Source organism: Trachypithecus francoisi, unplaced genomic scaffold, assembly GCF_009764315.1.
Source record: "Trachypithecus francoisi isolate TF-2019V2 unplaced genomic scaffold, Tfra_2.0 Lachesis_group15, whole genome shotgun sequence".
Taxonomy (NCBI): domain Eukaryota; kingdom Metazoa; phylum Chordata; class Mammalia; order Primates; family Cercopithecidae; genus Trachypithecus; species Trachypithecus francoisi.
In genome coordinates this window covers 59,658,668-59,676,979 of record NW_022681460.1, presented here as the reverse complement: position 1 = coordinate 59,676,979, position 18,312 = coordinate 59,658,668, and the positions used below count along the sequence as shown (strand labels likewise).

At 41.2% G+C, this 18,312-nt stretch overlaps 3 protein-coding genes across 3 annotated transcripts in view; 2 read left to right on the top strand and 1 right to left on the bottom strand.

Annotated features, from left to right (window-relative positions):
• TFB1M (transcription factor B1, mitochondrial) overlaps positions 1–18,312 on the bottom strand; it is a 58,702-nt gene that overhangs the window by 16,041 nt on the left and 24,349 nt on the right. The window contains exon 5 of the mRNA XM_033234983.1: positions 11,027–11,146. Within this exon, the coding sequence (XP_033090874.1) occupies positions 11,027–11,146 (120 nt within the window). The remainder of the gene's footprint in view (positions 1–11,026; positions 11,147–18,312) is intronic.
• Positions 1,014–1,676, top strand: CLDN20 (claudin 20). The gene has a single exon (XM_033234985.1). The coding sequence runs from the start codon at positions 1,014–1,016 to the stop codon at positions 1,671–1,673; it is 660 nt and encodes a 219-aa protein (XP_033090876.1). The 3' UTR covers positions 1,674–1,676.
• On the top strand, positions 9,012–9,930 carry LOC117097251 (myosin light chain 6B-like). The gene has a single exon (XM_033234984.1). The coding sequence runs from the start codon at positions 9,027–9,029 to the stop codon at positions 9,822–9,824; it is 798 nt and encodes a 265-aa protein (XP_033090875.1). The 5' UTR covers positions 9,012–9,026; the 3' UTR covers positions 9,825–9,930.

Sequence of the window (18,312 nt, the reverse complement as noted above, 5' to 3'; positions counted from 1 at the left end):
CTGAAGTAAAACAAGTACTAACCTCAGTCAGGATTTTGCAAACAGGTATTAGCTAGAACTTAGGGATAACCATGCCAGAAACTTAGACTTCTTTCTGCTGCTTTCCTTCCTCCTCAAATGGTTCACTTGGGCTATGTGCCTGGCTCTGTGGGTGTGTCATAAAGATCTGTTTATGAAAGCCATTTCTTAAATACTTTTCTAAAATGTATTTATAAACCATCTTTAAAAGGTGGCCTTAATTTATTTTCTTATTACCTACTATTTTCATTAAAAATAAAATCATTTGGAAAACCTATAACGCTATTAAAATTCTTTATCAGGCCGAGACGGGCAGATCACGAGGTCAGGAGATCGAGACCATCCTGGCTAACACGGTGAAACCCCGTCTCTACTAAAAAATACAAAAAACTAGCCGGGCGAGGTGGCGGGCGCCTGTAGTCCCAGCTACTCGAGAGGCTGAGGCAGGAGAATGGCGTGAACCTGGGAGGCGAAGCTTGCAGTGAGCTGAGATCCGGCCACTGCACTCCAGCCTGGGTGACAGAACGAGACTCCGTCTCAAAAAAAAAAAAAAAAAAAAAAAAATTCTTTATCAGATACTATAGCTGGAATTTCAAATGTCTAAATCTAACAAGGTACATGTCCACTTTACAGTTTCAGCATATGTTGAGTTTTAAAAATAATTAAGTGGGCAACTGCTTTCTTTATGCCCTGTATCAACACCACCCATGCATATCACTCAGACCAGTCTTCAAGGCCCAGTGGGAGCTTTTCTCCTCCAGCCTACAGCATCCTCATCTGCTTGGGGGCTGGAGAAGAGCGGTACTCAGGTGTGTTCTTGGCTCCTACTCAAAAGGGAAGCCTTTTGTTTACTTACACTTTCTTTCCCTCAATCCTGGTTTTGTCTTCTTTCCTTAGGCTTTGTTATTTGGTTTTCCACTGCGCAGAAATAGATCCGACAGCCAGCATTGTTAAGCATCAGGATTTTCTAAGAGGACAGACTTAACAGTAACATCATGGCCTCAGCAGGACTTCAGCTCCTTGCTTTCATCCTGGCCTTATCTGGGGTCTCTGGAGTGCTCACAGCCACCCTGCTGCCCAACTGGAAGGTGAATGTGGATGTGGGCTCCAACATCCTAACAGCCATTGTGCAGCTACACGGGCTCTGGATGGACTGTACGTGGTACAGCACTGGGATGTTCAGCTGTGCCCTGAAACACTCCATTCTGTCCCTCCCCATCCATGTGCAGGCTGCGAGAGCCACCATGGTCCTGGCGTGTGTTCTGTCTGCTTTGGGGATCTGCACTTCCACAGTAGGAATGAAATGTACTCGCTTAGGAGGGGACAGAGAAACCAAGAGCCATGCTTCCTTTGCTGGAGGAGTCTGTTTCATGTCTGCAGGAATCTTTAGTTTAATCCCGACAGTGTGGTACACAAAGGAGATCATCGCAAACTTTCTGGATCTGACAGTTCCAGAAAGCAACAAACACGAACCTGGAGGAGCTATCTATATCGGATTCATTTCAGCAATGCTGTTGTTTATCTCTGGCATGATTTTCTGCACCTCTTGTATAAAAAGGAATCCAGAAGCTTGGCTCAACCCACCCACGCAGCAGCCTATCTCTAACACACAGCTCGAGAACAATTCCACACACAATCTGAAGGATTATGTGTAAATAACTGAGTGATACACATGAAATGGGATTTCTGGGTGCCAAATGGGACTTTTAGATTTTAAAAAATCAGGATTATGCTTAACTTTCCCTACAAAGAAAGTAGAATGTAAAATACTTTAACAACTACAAGGTAGTTTAAAATGCCAATAAAACTATCATACACAATTATATCTGTCTGAAGAGTTCTTTATTTTTTCGATTATTGTTTCCATGTTTTACTTAAAGATTTATAATTGAAAGAGGTTCTGATTACATTCATAAGGCAATTAATTGATAGCTCTTTTTCTTTTTTAAGATAATTTGCTGATACAGCTTTCGAACTGGATTTTATAAAAGAACTAAACTGCCAAGTATAAAAAGTACCTTGCCCTGGTGTAAACCAAGAATATTCTCCACTTTGCTATGTGGCTGGCAACAACATAGCAACTTGCTTCTGTTTTAAAGCTACAGTGTGTGAATGTACATTAGGAATACAAGAGCTGCCTATTCCATTCAGATGCTGCCAAAACCATCCATCCCAAGTCCCCACCTCCTGTGACCAGCCCGTTTCTTTTTCATTTTAGAAAACCATCTACATATATTTGTAAGAGCTGACAATATTATATGCAAACCAAGATTTAGGCAGAACTGAAGACATTGGTAAATGCTACCACAATAAAGCAAAGCCAAACCAAACTAAAATCTCTAGGACTCTTAAAGCATTAAGTACAAGCTAAGTGATAACAACAACAGTTTGCTTCAAAATGTTTAAGAACTCCCTTCTTCTGCTTCTAGCAAGAGTACTCTCCACAGGTTAAGTTCATTTATCCTATAACATTCTGGATTTACTACCATCCCACTTCCCCTCTCATTTACTAGTATTTGGATGATAAAAGTTACTTTTAAGTTGTCACTTTTTCTCTCAAATTTCATTCATGCTAACAAAAATGTTGTTTTCTTATAAATGAGCTGTTTCAATTAATGAATGTCAAGATATATTTTAAATAAAGAATGCTTTTAAAATATAAATTATGATATGTGATTCAAATATTTTAGCAAGAAAATAAAAACTGAGTTTTCAGTAGGTGCGAAGGAAACATTGCACACCATTGTCTCTAACAATTTATTTGTTAATGGAAGCTTAGTCACTGTCAGTGATTCAATGGTAAAGGGGGAAAAAAGACTATTTCTTTGTACATGAATAACTCAGGAAGTGGGAAGAACATCTTTTATGTAAGTAAATAACTTTCATTTGTGCATACAGAAGTAGACTCACATATCTTATGCCTATTTTACTGGGTGGACATTCTCTTCTGCAACACTGTTATTAGCTATTAATGAAATCGCTAAAACGAAAACGTATTATCACATATGGGAATTAGGAAGGGAATCATTTTGCAGAAGGTTAAATGATTGTTTAAAGTATGTACTCCTTTTGAGTGATCAAAATGTTATTTTATACACAAGTGTCATATTAAAAAGAATTCTGACACAAAGAAGGTTTTCATGCAAATTAATGTGATAGAACTGCTTTGACCCCATTAGTAGTTCTCTCACTTTGCTTAATGTGGCGGGGTTTATATAGTCTATGTAGCCTTTAGTCCTACAGTAAACTTCTCTTTGTATCTGCTATATCATTCTATATATACTTCAAAAAATAATTTTTATTTAGCTCTGGGATATTTTCTTTCTAAGTAGAAACAGGAATATTTCAAACTGTCAGAAAATCAGACATTTTATACGAAATAATGGCCCAACGTATTGTTTGGAAGTGGCAATCATGCCATAAATGTGGAGTCTCTCCATTCCTACAGGAATTCCTATCCTGCTGCGTTCATTTCTCCACCTGCACTCCTCCCAGCCTCGCTCCCTTGCTACCAAAGCTCCTGCTCACCCTTCAGGATTCACAGGGGACCTCTCCTGTAAACTCAATCCTGACAGCCTAGAAGTTCAAACCTGCATCTGTGTTCTCAGAAAATGTTCTTTTTAACAAATTATGAATTTAATAAATTCTCTCATTTAATCCTTACAATAGCTCCCATGAGCATACCAAGACTTAAGTAATGTGTACTGTGTAAAAATGCTCTATTTAAGAAATTATGAAATTACAAGTTTACATGATTGCATCTCCAACTAGTCTGGGAGGTGAGGTGTCCTTTTTACCTGTGCATTCTCAGTGACATGTCATGGCAAGTGCTTCCTAACACATGCCAGTCCTGGTCTAAATCCTTTGTCTACTGGTTTAAACCTAACAACTCTACCAAGCGGGAACTATTCTGACGATCTGATCTTACAGGACACTGAGGGAGACAGAGATGACCTAAGTTCCCTAACTTGCCCAAGGTCACATAACTAGCAAGTAGGGAGACGGCTCCAACCTGAGGGAACCAGATTCTGGAGTCAAACCACGTGGGTGCAAGCCCTGGTGTGGGTGCATGGTTACACAGTATGCATTACTTAACTAAGGTCTTGGTTTGCTCATGTGAAAATGAGAATAAGAATGGCATCTATCCATAGAGTTCTTGTGGGGATTAAATGAGATGACACACAGAAAGCAGTTGGTGCACAGAAAGCGTATGACTAGTGCTACTCGATCGTTCTTAGTCTAATCGAGCGGCTTCCTCTGGGGTGAGTTTAGCCTGCAGGGGACATTTGGCAATGCCAGGACACATTTTTGGTTGTCTCAATTGAGGTAGTGCTACTGGAATTTAGTAGGAAGAGGCCAGGGATGCTGTTAAGTATCTTACAACGCACAGGACAAACTCTGGCAACAAAGAATTATCTGGCCCCAAGTGTCGACAGTTTGAGAAATCATAGTCTAATTTATTGAATATACTTATTCATTTTTCTTTGATCAAAAGTTACCAAAACAAAACCCAGAAGCCCAAAAATATCATACTTAATTTTTTTAACCTATGGAGCATGTGTATATCTGTATCTACACATATGACTGAAGAATTCATCTAGCAATTCTGACAAAAATGATAGACTTAAATTAAGTCAGAAGAATTGGGTATAAAATTGGGATGGGTTTGGGAGCAATTTAGGTAATGTCAGAAGCTGGTTAACGACTGCCTAGTTGCGAGGGTCAGCAGTTGTAAAGGTCTGGGGAGGTGGTGCTTAAGATGACCTCCAAGGTTTAGGCTTGGATGACATTGGTGGATGACGTCATTAGTCAGCATAGCGAATATGAGGCAGGGGGAGGGCAGGTCTAGAGTAGTTAGGTAGAAGTTCAGTTTTGGACGTGGACAATGTTTTCTCATATGTCTTTCATCACTATATTGTCAGCTACATTACTTTAGCAAATACTAAATTGACTTTTGAGGATTTTTAGCCTAGCCTATAATTCTGCAGAACACTGTCACATTATTATCATTATCTCCAGTAGCTTTTGTATTAATTTCATTGCATTTTATACATACATAAAAGTATGTATGCAAAAGTATGCAAAAATGCAATTTTGCTTTCTCCTTCCTTGGATTTAGAATACTTACCGTTTACTTTATTCTTGAGCAGTTTATGAAAGCATGCCTAGTACTGAATTAAAATTGTAAGAGCAAATACTCTTATCTCTATTCAACACATATTTCACCTGATTTTTAAGGAAGATGACTCTGGTACTGCTCTAATCATAAAAATGGCTTTTGGTTTATTTTTATTTTTATTTTGGACTCCAGGGCTTTAAAAAAGAATTTGAGGCAACTTATAATAAAATTGCAGTTATAATAAGTATTAAGACAACTGATAAAGATGAAAGACTAAAGTTACAAACAAAAAGAAGAGAGGAAAAACGCTACTCAATGTTCCTGGTTGAAGCATGCTAAAGCAATTAAACATGAAACTTGGTTTAGAACTTCCAAGCAACCGAGGCAGAGAAGTGGCCATATGAGTCATCTTACAGCTTTGTCTACTGGTAGGAAGCCAGACAGGATGCTGTGTCTTGGCCAAGCTCCTTCCACTGGGCCAGGGCAGCCATCCCCCAGCTGCTGGCACTGATGGGTGCTAACAGCTCCCAGAGATGGAGCTGCCTCTACTGGGAAGTGACTGCCCCACTGATCCCTGCAAAGACTGGCTGGCACAGGTTCCAACAAGCTGGTCCCTTGCCTCAAGGGAACACAGACACGTGGGGCAATTTGTGCTACACAGTTCCTTCTCCCGCCATGGTTCCAGGCTGAAGCTGGTCTCCCAGAGGAACAATATTCTTATTTAGCTCTTCCCCTGCTCTTTCCCGCTACCCTCATGCCCCTTCTCCTGAGGGCCCTTTTCAATACATCGCCTTTGTGAAAATCCCATCTCAATCTGATTCTAGGAAGAGAATACAGACCAAAGATAGAAGAGTCTTAAGAAGGAAAATACTAGTGTTCTGACCTTATACCAAAATGATTCTTGAAAACAAGGTAAATATACAGCAGAAACAACATCCTTGATATCAGATTTCAAAAAACACAAAAGCATGAAAAACAGTTGTCTCTTCTCTGGACCCATCCACCCACCAAACTCAAGACAATCTCCCACAGAGGTCAAGGCCTCAATAGCTGTGAATAAGCAGGGTTGGAAGCCTTGAAATTGCTCTTCAAAGGTCAAGAGTGGATGCCTCAAGTTCCAGTCTTTTCTTTGTATGTCATGGATATATCATTAATTCACCTACAATTTAATGGACACCATTTATGCTTTAAATTTGTACCATGTTTGAGGGTAACTTATTCTATATATACCATACTTCCAAATAGGTAAAATTAAGTATTAATTCTGTATATAGCTTAAAAAGTATAATCCCTACTGTTAGAATACTACAACTTAGTTCATAAATATTTGTTTATATCATAACAATAACAACTACTTTGGCTGGCAGCATTTACTGCGAGATATGCATATTAGGCACTCTCCATTGATTATTTCTATTCCTCATGAATGTCCTTCAAGGGCGGTATTATTGGCCAAATCTGGATGTAGTAAACTCAGCCTATTAACATGACCAGGTTCTCAAAACTAGCAGTACTGGAATTCCAGTAGGTCTAGCTTACTTGGAAGTCTACTGCCTCTGTTAGTGTCAATAAACAAGAACCTGCTACATAATATAACTAAATTATTTTTTCTACTAGGTCAGAGTAGAGAATAGTGTTGAGAACTGGCTGGGCATGGTGGCTCATGCCTGTAATCCCAGCACTTTGGGAGGCTCAGGCGGGTGGATTACTTGAGGTCAAGAGTTCGAGACCAGCTTGGCCAACATGGTGAAACCTCGTCTCTACTAAAAATACAAAAATTAGCCGGGTGTGGTGGCGGGCGCCTGTAATCCCAGCTACTCGGAAGGCTGAGGCAGGAGAATCACCTGAATCCAGAATGTGGAGGTTGCAGTGAGCCGAGATCACCTCATTGCGCTCCAGCCTGCACGACAGAGTGAGACTCTGTCTCAAAAAAAAAAAAAAAAAAAAAAAAAAAAAAAAAAAAAGAATAGTGTTGAGAACTAAAAAGCCTGTCCACTCCTTAGGAACTGTGTTAGATTACGAGGCCTATCACCATAATTCATTAAAAAAAAAAAAAAAGACAGAATTTTGAGGAGCTAGCGAATAGCTCAGTATTTCCCAAACTTGAGAAATGCGCAGACTAGCTGAAAAAAAAGATTAAGCATGGAACCCCAGAAATATGTGGATTCTCAGGGATCTACTGAGGCCAGTAGAGAAGCTAGCTTGAGAAACTTAACAGGTTGTATTATCTCATGAAAACAATTTTGGTTCTGAATTTGCATTGCAAAAGACATTCTGTCTTATAAATGTAAAATAATTTCATTAACAGTGAAATGGAAACACACACACACAAAAAAACTAACTTAAAAGCTACATACTACAGACTCTAGTAGTTTAAGAGACACTAAAGTAGACCAATTAGCCTAATTTTAAGAACTTCAGAGGCTGTCTGTTTTGTAGACAGAAAGTAATTGGGTTCAAATTTTGGGAACTACACTAGAGAGCTTAGTAAGAGTGAAGTTCAGCAGTAATTCAGTTCAACTAGTCAGAACAGGATTGTGATAGTTCAATGGTAGTGAAAGTTCTGCCATTAAAGCTGGATTGAGCTAGTTAAAAGATTGAGAAATAGAAGGGATAGCAGATTCTCACAGGAAAATGTCCCAAAAGTGGTTATAAGTTAAGCCCCTCATTGTATCGCAAAGGAAATTATCTATATCCGATTCTTGGAGTTTTGACTGAGAGTAAGTAATGAATGTTAGTAAATTTTTTCTGGGCATTAATCTCCCTCTCTCAACCACCCAGGAATCTGCCCAACCTCTATTTTTAGCACTTAGCTTATCTTACCTTGTGTTGCAATTGTGTGTGTCTAGGACTTTCTCTTCCTGCATGCAGAAGGTTTAGAGTACTAGCCTTGAATTATTTTGTCATCTCTGTAAAAACTCCTCCTCTTTATTTAAGAAAATGAATTTTTAAAACATTTGCTCAATCTAACAGTCAGCAAAATATTTTCTGGCTTTCCTCAGAACATTTCTGCTTTGCCCTAATATGGTAAAATTACTTCAGAGCAGCAGAGAATTATTTTAGAACTAAAATGTAGCCTGTAATCCCAGCACTTTGGGAGGCTGAAGCGGGCAGATCACTTGAGACCATGAGTTCAAGACCAGCCTGGCCAATATGGCAAAATCCTGTCTCTATGAATAAATACAAAAATTAGTTGGGTGTGGTGGTGCACACCTATAAGTCCTTGATAAGTGCTTTTCTGGATTACAAATAAATCTCCTGTATGTAATAGTTACAACATAATAAAAAATGTGAAGTAAATTGCTATGAAAATGTTTCATTTGCCAAAATGTAAACATCCCTTGATAAAAAAAGGAATCCAAGACATAGCTAGCTTTTTTCCAAATAATAAATATTTTCTTGGGGCCTTAATCCCAGAGAAGATAAATTTTAATTGATAAACTACATATATACCTTACCCCTAAATCAAAGATAAAGTGGATAATAACTTTGAAATACCATCAAATAATCTCAACTAGGTAACTAAAACAGAGTTAGAAAGCTTCCACTAAAAATATTCTAATATCTATTCTAAAAACCCATTAGTAAAATTTAAATAGCCTGGAGATTCTGGATAATGGTAATAACCATAACTATAGAGGCCTACGAGTAAGAATCTTGGTTTTTGACACAACGAGTCTTATACTATTTAAAATGTTATATGAATACACATGTGCATGACAAGAAAGCAAGCTACATGGTCACTGTTTTTTTTTTTTTTTTTTTCCATTATAAGGGGAGAGAAAGTCCCTGAAAGCACAAATGCTTTAAATTTGAAGATAACCCATAAGGTATCTCCAATCATCAGATTCTGTCTTGGATCTAATTATTCTGGGAGAAGTCATTCACAATGTCTCTGAAATCTGAGATGCTGAAGGGAGGTGGCACTGATAGCAAGCTCCCTGGGCTCGATTTAGAAAAAGCTGACAATTGCCCCGCCCCCTCCCCAGCCCCAGACGCGGACCCCGCAGGAGATGGGTGCCCCCATCCACACACTGTCCTTTGGCCACCGGACATCATGCCTCCCAAGAAGGATGTTCCCGTGAAGAAACCGGCAGGGCCCTCCATCTCCAAACCTGCTGCTAAGCCAGCAGCAGCAGCAGGGGCTCCTCCAGCCAAGAGCAAAGCTGAGCCAGCTGTCCCCCAGGCCCCTCAGAAAACCCAGGAGCCTCCAATCGATCTCTCCAAAGTGGTGATCGAGTTTAACAAGGACCAGCTGGAGGAGTTCAAGGAGGCCTTCGAGCTGTTTGACCGAGTAGGGGATGGCAAGATCCTGTACAGCCAGTGTGGGGACGTGATGAGGGCCCTGGGCCAGAACCCCACCAACGCCGAGGTGCTCAAGGTCCTGGGGAACCCCAAGAGTGATGAGCTGAAGTCCCGGCGTGTGGACTTTGAAACTTTCCTGCCCATGCTCCAGGCAGTGGCCAAGAACCGGGACCAAGGCACATATGAGGACTACTTGGAGGGGCTTCGTGTGTTTGACAAGGAGGGGGACGGCAAAGTCATGGGAGCAGAGCTCAGACATGTTCTCACCACCCTTGGAGAGATGATGACTGAGGAGGAGGTGGAGACTGTTCTGGCAGGACATGAGGACAGCAACGGCTGCATCAACTACGAGGCCTTCTTGAAACACATCCTAAGCGTCTGAGTGCTACAGATCCAGTGGAGTCCGGACACTGGGCCCCGCAGGCGGAAGCACGTTCCAGCCACCAGGAGGCCACCTATTGTTTCAAAATAAAGACTGGGTTCCTCTCAAAAAAAAAAAAAAAAAAAAAAAAAAAAAAAAAAGAAAAAGCTGACAATTATGTCTGTTATGTAATCGGAAGATGGCCTGACTTCCTAGTCACCTGAACGCTCAGCTAACTGGCCAAATGGCAAAGAAAGTATGACGGTGGCAGCAAAGAGCATGGAGATCGCTTAGGTGTGCTTCAAGACAGACAAGTAGATCTAACACTATTGGTTAGGGTCCCTATTCTAAATCTAGAATCTATATCTAAATCTATAGTCAAATAATGTATTTTTTCCCATGCTATCTCTTTTTATTTATGAAGGATATATGATGTAAGGGAAACTGTGCAAGACCTTGTATTTGAGAGTTTTAGGGACCAGTGAGAAATTTCTGTTCCTCATGAGGCTGTGAACTCCCTGAAGGCAGACTCCCCTTGCTACCCAACCCATTTTCAAGCAGTAAATGCTCAATATACATTCACTGAAGAAAAAGATGCGTTTTTAATAGTACACATCTTGTAGTAACTAACCAAGCAGTGGTTTTGCTAAAAGAGACACCAGTTTTTTTAATTTAATATTTGGCAGACAAACTCTGTTTCTGTAACTAGCACTTACTCACATAACTAATATATAATAGTCAAAGCCTAGTTTAATATCCAACTATTTTATCCACAGATGATTCACCACAAATAACATGACCATAATAAGGTTTCCCAAAAAAGTGTTAAGTAAACCATGTTTGATGTAGCTTTAGTTAGAGGTCTCTAACAGAAATCACAGAAGGAATTTCTTTCTTTCCTCAAATATTAGGTGACCGTATAACTTATCTTCCATACGGGGATACTTTAAGAGTAACATGATGATGAAGATGATGAATGACAGTGCCACCAGGGTAACATGCATGAACCTAAACATTTAGTCACCTTACCTAAGGAGAACAATTATAATAAGAACTAGCCATTCATATTATGATTTTTGTGGTTCTTATTCAGGAGAAGTAAAGTACGGTGTCAGTTTGCACAGAAACAAAAGTTAGATCCTAGAGGTTATTTCCTATTACACATCCTCAGGGGAACAAATGTCCTAATTCTGATATACTACAACAAATAAGCAGAAGCTTACCTCTGGTTTGGGGACAAAAGCTCGTCCTGGAATTGTAAAGATGTGTCGAACATTGCAGAGGTACTGAGCCATAACAGAGAGGCGACTACGTTGTTTGCTTCCTGTATTGGCTGCAAGTCTCTAGAGAGAGACAAAAACGAATTTTAGCAAATAATTAGTCCAGCCTGATTAGATGAAAAAGAGTGAACATTTCATTATTTCTGAACACTAGGTGGACTTTTTGAGGCAAATATGAAAAGGGTAGGCTATGTGACACATGACACACAACAAACATGGGGAATATTTTCCTCCAACATCAACAGAGGTACACCTAAGAAGTGTGATTTATGTCATATATAATGAACTACAAAAATAAGAACATTTGCTCTACCACTGGCTGTTGCGATTTTCGAACCACTGTTATATTCGATAGCAGAAGGTCCTACATAAAACAAGCAATCAATAAATACTTGAAGAAATTAGCAAGCATAATGAAAAATGAAAGATGCTTAAATACTTAATTTTCTGAATTGCTCCAACATATGAATGAACATTTTAAATGGTATGCTTTTCTTCACTTAATATACTAAAACCGTGAGTATTCAGAACTCTTGGGGAATTGGCTGTTCTTGACAAACAATGTAAAAACCTAGTAATTTATGGTTTTAAGCACTTAAACATTTCTGTTTTGCAATTTTTTAGGTATATTTAAATTAATTCATAAATGCAATGCAATTTCAATTAAAAGTCCAACAGGATTTTAAAAATTAACTTCCATATGTATTATATATGTATTTAAAATTGAATTCCATGTAAAATTTATATAAGGCCAAGAATGGCCAGGATACTCCTGAAGAATACCAGCAATGATAGGAGAGCTCCCCTACCAGACATCAAAATTGATGCAGGCACAGACAGATCAATAAAACAAATGCTTTAGAAACAGACCCAAGCACATGTAGGTATCTAGCACATGATAGATTTGATGTAGCAACTGCTAACAGAAAAAGAAGGATCCTTCAATAAGTGACACTGGTATAATTAGATATCTATAGGAGAAAACAGGTCCCTACCTCATACCATAACCAAAAATAAACGCTAAACAAATTAACAATAAGTGAAAAACAAAATTTTAATTTTTTTTTTTTTTGAGACGGACTCTCGCTCTGTCGCCCAGGCTGGAGTACAGTGGCCGGATCTCAGCTCATTGCAAGCTCCGCCTCCCGGGTTCACGCCATTCTCCTGCCTCAACCTCCCGAGTAGCTGCGACTACAGGCGCATGCCATCTCGCCCGGCTAGTTTTTTGTATTTTTTAGTAGAGACGGGGTTTCACCAGGTTAGCCAGGATTGTCTCCATCTCCTGACCTTCTGATCCGCCCGTCTCGGCCTCCCAAAGTGCTGGGATTACAGGCTTGAGCCACCGCGCCCGGCATTAAAATTTTTATAAGTAAATATCTATGACCTCCATGGTAGGGAAGAATTTCCTAAAGATGCAAAGGCAGAGCTATATATGAAAAGACATATATATATATGCTATATAAGAAAAGATATACATATATGTAAATGTATGTCTTTTTAAAAAATTTTATTTTATGTTTATGTATGCCTTTTAAAAGAATTTTGCTCTTGGCTGGGAACAGTGGCTCATGCCTATAATTCCAGTGCTTTGGGAAGCCAAAGCAGGATTGCCAGAGGCCAGGAGTTCAAGACCAGCCTGGGCAACACAGCAAGACGCCCTCCTCAATAACCACCACCACCACCACCACCATACTTTATTATAGTGTTCAGAGTACAGATGAAATTCCCATACATCAATAATCATAAGGTAAACAGCTAATGGAATATATAAGGCAACTCACATAAGAGAAATCCAAATAAACCATAATATAAACTATGCTCTACCACAGTACAAAATAGGAATATGCAAATTAGAACATTAGATATAATTTCACACATATGAAATGAACATTTAAAAAAAGCTAATAGAACCTGATATTGGAGAATATCTGCAGCTACAGGAAGTTTCAGATACTGCTAGTGAGAGAGGAAATCTGTACAAGCATTTGTAGCATAATTTGGCAATATACAGTAGAGCTGAAGCTGTGTAAAACTGATTTGTTTTTCTAAGACCACCAGAGCGAGCACAAAAGAACCAGCGAGTAGGCAAGGCTAAAAGCAAAACTGCAAATTTATTCTTTGGTCATCTAGCTCCAGAGAAAAAGGTATGGGGGTGAAGTCTGTTGGCCTCCAGCAAAGGAGGCCGAGAGAGTCACCCAGTAGAGCTCTCAGGCAGAGTTCCTAATGCAGTCCCGACAAAGGTAGGGGCTGAGGAAGCCCGCCCCGTGCATCTGCCAGGAGTGGCTTTTCTAGGAGTGGAAGGGCAATAGGCGGGGCACGGACGCGTCAGGGGAGGGGGGGAAGGCGCCGCAGGTGCCACCAGGTAAATTTTGATCTCTTCGGATTGACATCACCTGGCACATGCCCGGTTGGTCTGCACCTTCCCGGGCGCCAGATGCATCCTCGTGCACACGGGAAAAAGTTGGTGATGAAAAACCCGGAAATGCACCATCCTGCCTCCGTTCGTCAAAACATTCCAACCTTTTATTGGTAATAGTGATAAGGGGCGCCGTGGTCTGTCTGGCTACTTCCTGCTGTTAAGGGGCGTCGTCAAGGTCGGGGCCCATGGTTGGCATTTGGACGTACGGATGAAGAATAAAATAAGGCACAGTATTAGTATAGGAATGAGGAATGGAAGCATTTGTTGGAATAGGGGCAAAACCCAGAAGGAAGGTCCCAGCAAAGTTGAGGAGTATGATAGTTAAGAAAATTTAGTAAGTTTGAGGCGAGTGGGGGAAAGCCAAACTGATTTCCACTGATCGCTTTCGGTAGGGGCCCTTTTTAGCTGAGAATGAGGAACGAGTGCGCAGAGTAGTTGTTGGCCAGGCAGCAATTAAGGAGTGGAGTTTTTGTGGAGTGGATGGCTTTCTGCTTACTCCTACTACAGAGATATTGGATGGAAGGCTAGGTCCAGAGAAGGACGGCAAAACAGAATAGGTAGCCTCACTGTTGATTAAAAAATTGATTGTCTTACCCGCTACCAGGAGAGTTACCCGCGGCTCGGCGAGGGTGATGGGGGTCCCCGAGTCTCGGCACCTTCAGTTGTCATCGTCTAGATGTAGGAGCTGGAAGGAGCTCCCAGGATCCTGGGAAAGGGGGTCACGTGGAGACGCAGCACCTGTTCTCAGGGTGGGGCAATCAGACTTCCAGTGTCCTCCCTGCTGGCAAGCAGGGCAGGGGGTGCTGGTGGACGAGGGTTAGGACATTCACTGGTCCAATGTCCTGATGCCTTGCACTTATAGCAAGGCTGCGTTGGGGCTCGGGGACCTTGCGGACACCTGTTGGCATAGTGTCCTGCTTTGCTGCACTTATAGCAGGCTCCTTTTGTAGCCTTGGAGTCTGCGGAGTGTGTACTCTCTGGCCTGGGGTTACAACTGGGCTGTAAAGCCGCTGCTAGGAGCTGTAACTTCTGTTCAAGGCGAGCTTGCCGTCTCCTCTCTGGAGTTATAGACCTTAAAGGCTAATTTAACCAGGTCTTGTATTGGTGCCTGAGGACCATCCTCTACCTTTTGAAGTTTCTTACGCATGTCAGGAGCTGATTGAGAAATGAAATAAGACGCCAAAATAGTGGCCCCTGTGGGGGAGGCCAGATCTAACCGGGTATACTGGGTTAGAACCTCAGTCAGTTTAGGGTAGAGGTTAGGATAACCTGGAGGTCATGCCAAGTTAAGTCATAGGCCTGACAAAGGTATCTAAATTCCTTTATGTATATGGTAGGATTAGCTGAGAAATCGCCTAAACGCTTCTCAATTTTGAAAAGATCGGCCAATGAAAAAGGGACATGTACTCTGACTACCCCCTCTGCCCCAGCCACCTCTCACAAAGGTGCTAACACTGTAGGAGGGTGTGGGCAGAGATAGGGGACTCAAGACAGCCAGTTGGGGGCCCCGAAGGAGGCACGGGACCGAGTGGATTACTAGTAGATAAGGAGGAGGAAGGAGGAGTCTGGGCAGGAAGGGAGGGGTTGGAGAGAGAGGGGAGAGAAGGAGGAATATAGGGCAGGTCGGGACGACAGCATAAGGCCCAAAGCCTTGTACGTAATTAATTTCGGACCACTTGCCTAGCCGCTGGCAGAAATTGCTGAGATTGATCACGCCACAGTGGAAAGGAAAATTAACCGCTTCCTCCTAAGGTCTTGTTCAAGCTGTAAGGTTTTTTAAATTGGCTAGGAGGCACCCTAAGGGGGTGCTCTTTGGAAATTTGGACTGGGGGTTTCCCATTTGTTTCCTCTTTACTTACACAATGGACACAATGGAAATGGATCCCTGCCTGGCTTCAAAGCGTCCTTTGGAACCAGCAGAGACAAACTGGAGGCTCTTGAAGCCAAAATGGAGATTACCTTCAGGCGGACGTCTCCGTCCTGAACGGGTCTCCCGAGCCACTTGGTGGCTCCAAATGGACCTCGGACCTGCGCAGGATTTCTGGCCGAGGGAGGTAAAGAGGAGACAAGGGCACTTACCCCAGAAAGGCCGTGAGAGTGAGGGAAGCGGGTCTCAGGTCCTGGTCCGTCTGCCGCGTGGGAGCAGGAGGAGGTTCCTCAACCCTTAGAGGCCTGAGGAGGGGTCTCCTCCCGGTCTTCGGCGCCAACTGATTTGTTTTTCTAAGACCACCAGAGCGAGCACAAAAGAACCAGCGAGTAGGCAAGGCTAAAAGCAAAACTGCAAATTTATTCTTTGGTCATCTAGCTCCAGAGAAAAAGGTATGGGGGTGAAGTCTGTTGGCCTCCGGCAAAGGAGGCCGAGAGAGTCACCCAGTAGAGCTCTCGGGCAGAGTTCCTAATGCAGTCCCGACAAAGGTAGGGGCTGAGGAAGCCCGCCCCGTGCATCTGCCAGGAGTGGCTTTTCTAGGAGTGGAAGGGCAATAGGCGGGGCACGGACGCGTCAGGGGAGGGGGGGGGAAGGCGCCGCAGGTGCCACCAGGTAAATCTTGATCTCTTCGGATTGACATCACCTGGCACATGCCCGGTTGGTCTGCACCTTCCCGGGCGCCAGATGCATCCTCGTGCACACGGGAAAAAGTTGGTGATGAAAAACCCGGAAATGCACCATCCTGCCTCCGTTCGTCAAAACAAAAACCTCGTGACCCTCTAGGTCTCTAAGAACATATCCTAGAGCACAGCGTATATAGGCGATAGGTATAAAAGTGTTCATTATGGCATTATGTGTAATGTCAAAAAGTGAAAAAAAAAATCCATCAACAGGTGAATGAAAAAATAAACTGTGATAATTTTGATAATGGAATATGAAACAATAGTTAAAATGAATAGCAAGAGTTATCCACATAGATTGAATCCCAAAATGGAATCAAAAACAACCAAGTCACAGAACATTTATATAGTATAATGCTATTTGTATAAAATCTTGAAAAGATTACTCCTATCATTTACTTTTTCTCTGAGAGAGAGTGTGTGTGTATGTGTGTGTGTGTGGTGTATTTATCTGCAGCACAAGGAGAAAATATGCATGGAAATAATGACGATGAAGTTTAAGATAGTACAACTCATAGGAGGGAAAGAAAGGGGATAGAAGAGGGCTCCAAACATATCAACAATATTTTATTTCTTTAAAAAAGATATAACAATATGGCAATATGTTAAAATTGAACAGAGCTGAATGGTGGGTAAAAAAACTTAGGGATGCTTATCTTTCTAAAATGTATCTTGCTTCTCTGTGTTCTTAAGAGTTCAAAGGACATTCTAACCCTCTTCTGAATGATTCGGGGGCAACATTACAAACAGCAACGATTACTGGAATAATCCCGGGGCTAGGCAGACAGGCAGGGGGCCCCACTGCTCAACAGTAGAAGACACAGTGCTTTTTGAGCTGTGTTTGCAGCTGTCGGATTTGCTCTTTCCCGCTTCACTGCAATGCACCCACATAGTCTAATCACTTCTTTTCCTCTGCTGCTTGTAGCCTGCTGTGGACATGAAAACCAAATAATTTACCTTATTAGAGCTTCGCCTTAAGGAAGATTAAAATATAGGTTCTGTGTGAGATATGGAAGAAACTTCCTATAGGCAAAGTTATCGATTGTACTCAAAGCCAGCCTTTCATTTCATACCCCTTCCCCCTGACCTTTTTATTTTACACTGTCTGGCTCTTGTCTGTTTGGAGAGTTGAAATTACTGGGATGCCATATTTAAGATTAAGTGATGAGTTACTATAGCATATAAGACAAAATATAATCTTTCTTACTAAAATGTAAAACTAAGACACATACACTCTCATGCAGCTACAAAAAATGACAGAAGTAGAGATTTAAGTTAAAGAATAAAGCTTATGGATCAAGTGGTCAAAAATACTTCTAGTTCTTCCTAAGTAAAAAAGGAGCTTAATCTTACAACTGGCAGAAAATTCAAAATGCATTGCAAATTTTAATATGAAACTGGCACAATTCAAAAAAGATCTTATTTAAGTATATTTCACTTAGAACGCTATGTATACATCCAGAAATGTCAGGGGAATGTGCGTCCTAATCCATTAACCTGACCCATTCAGTTCAATCTTTGTAGCATATATCCCTAGGCTGTAGAGATGAAAACATGTGAATCATGTATTTCAATCTAGAAGAAAGCAGCACACACAGCTGTCCCTAACTCATTAAGGAAGAATTCAAACCACAGACCAGAAAGGTCTACAAAAGATTTCATTCAAATCTAGCATAAAACTTAAATGGTCTGTCAACCTCAAATATACATTACTGTTTCTGTGAGAGATATACTATAGGGAAAGCTAGGAAATTTCAACATCCATTACAAGATAGATGATTTTAGCAAAAAAAAGGTCAGGAAACCAAACCAGTTAATTTTTCATTAAAAGGAAACCTCTAACCCTTGAGCTTTTAAAAAGCATTTTGATGGAGTATGAGAAAAACAAGGGGTCAAAGAATTTACAAGGACAGTGTTTTTTTTTTTTTCTTATTAATCTAAAATAATTTTAAGTACAAGGAGAAAAATTAGGCTTACACTTGAGAAGCTACACAGCCATATATCAGGGACAATGAGAACTATGTAATGTAATTAATGGAGAGGTGACTCCCTCCCTGCTTGGGATGTGCCCAGAAACAGCCAGGGTCCTCTGGAGATGGTAGAAGAAAAAGAGGCTGATGGTAGACTCAGAAAGAAAAGAACACTGGGCCAGTAACATCGAGAACTTGCACATCATGACTTTAGCAGAAAACACACTACTTGT

Bases quoted from the DNA above. Each gene is read 5' to 3' on its own strand.
- CLDN20 (XM_033234985.1), top strand. From the start codon at position 1,014: ATGGCCTCAGCAGGACTTCAGCTCCTTGCTTTCATCCTGGCCTTATCT.
- LOC117097251 (XM_033234984.1), top strand. From the start codon at position 9,027: ATGTCTCTGAAATCTGAGATGCTGAAGGGAGGTGGCACTGATAGCAAG.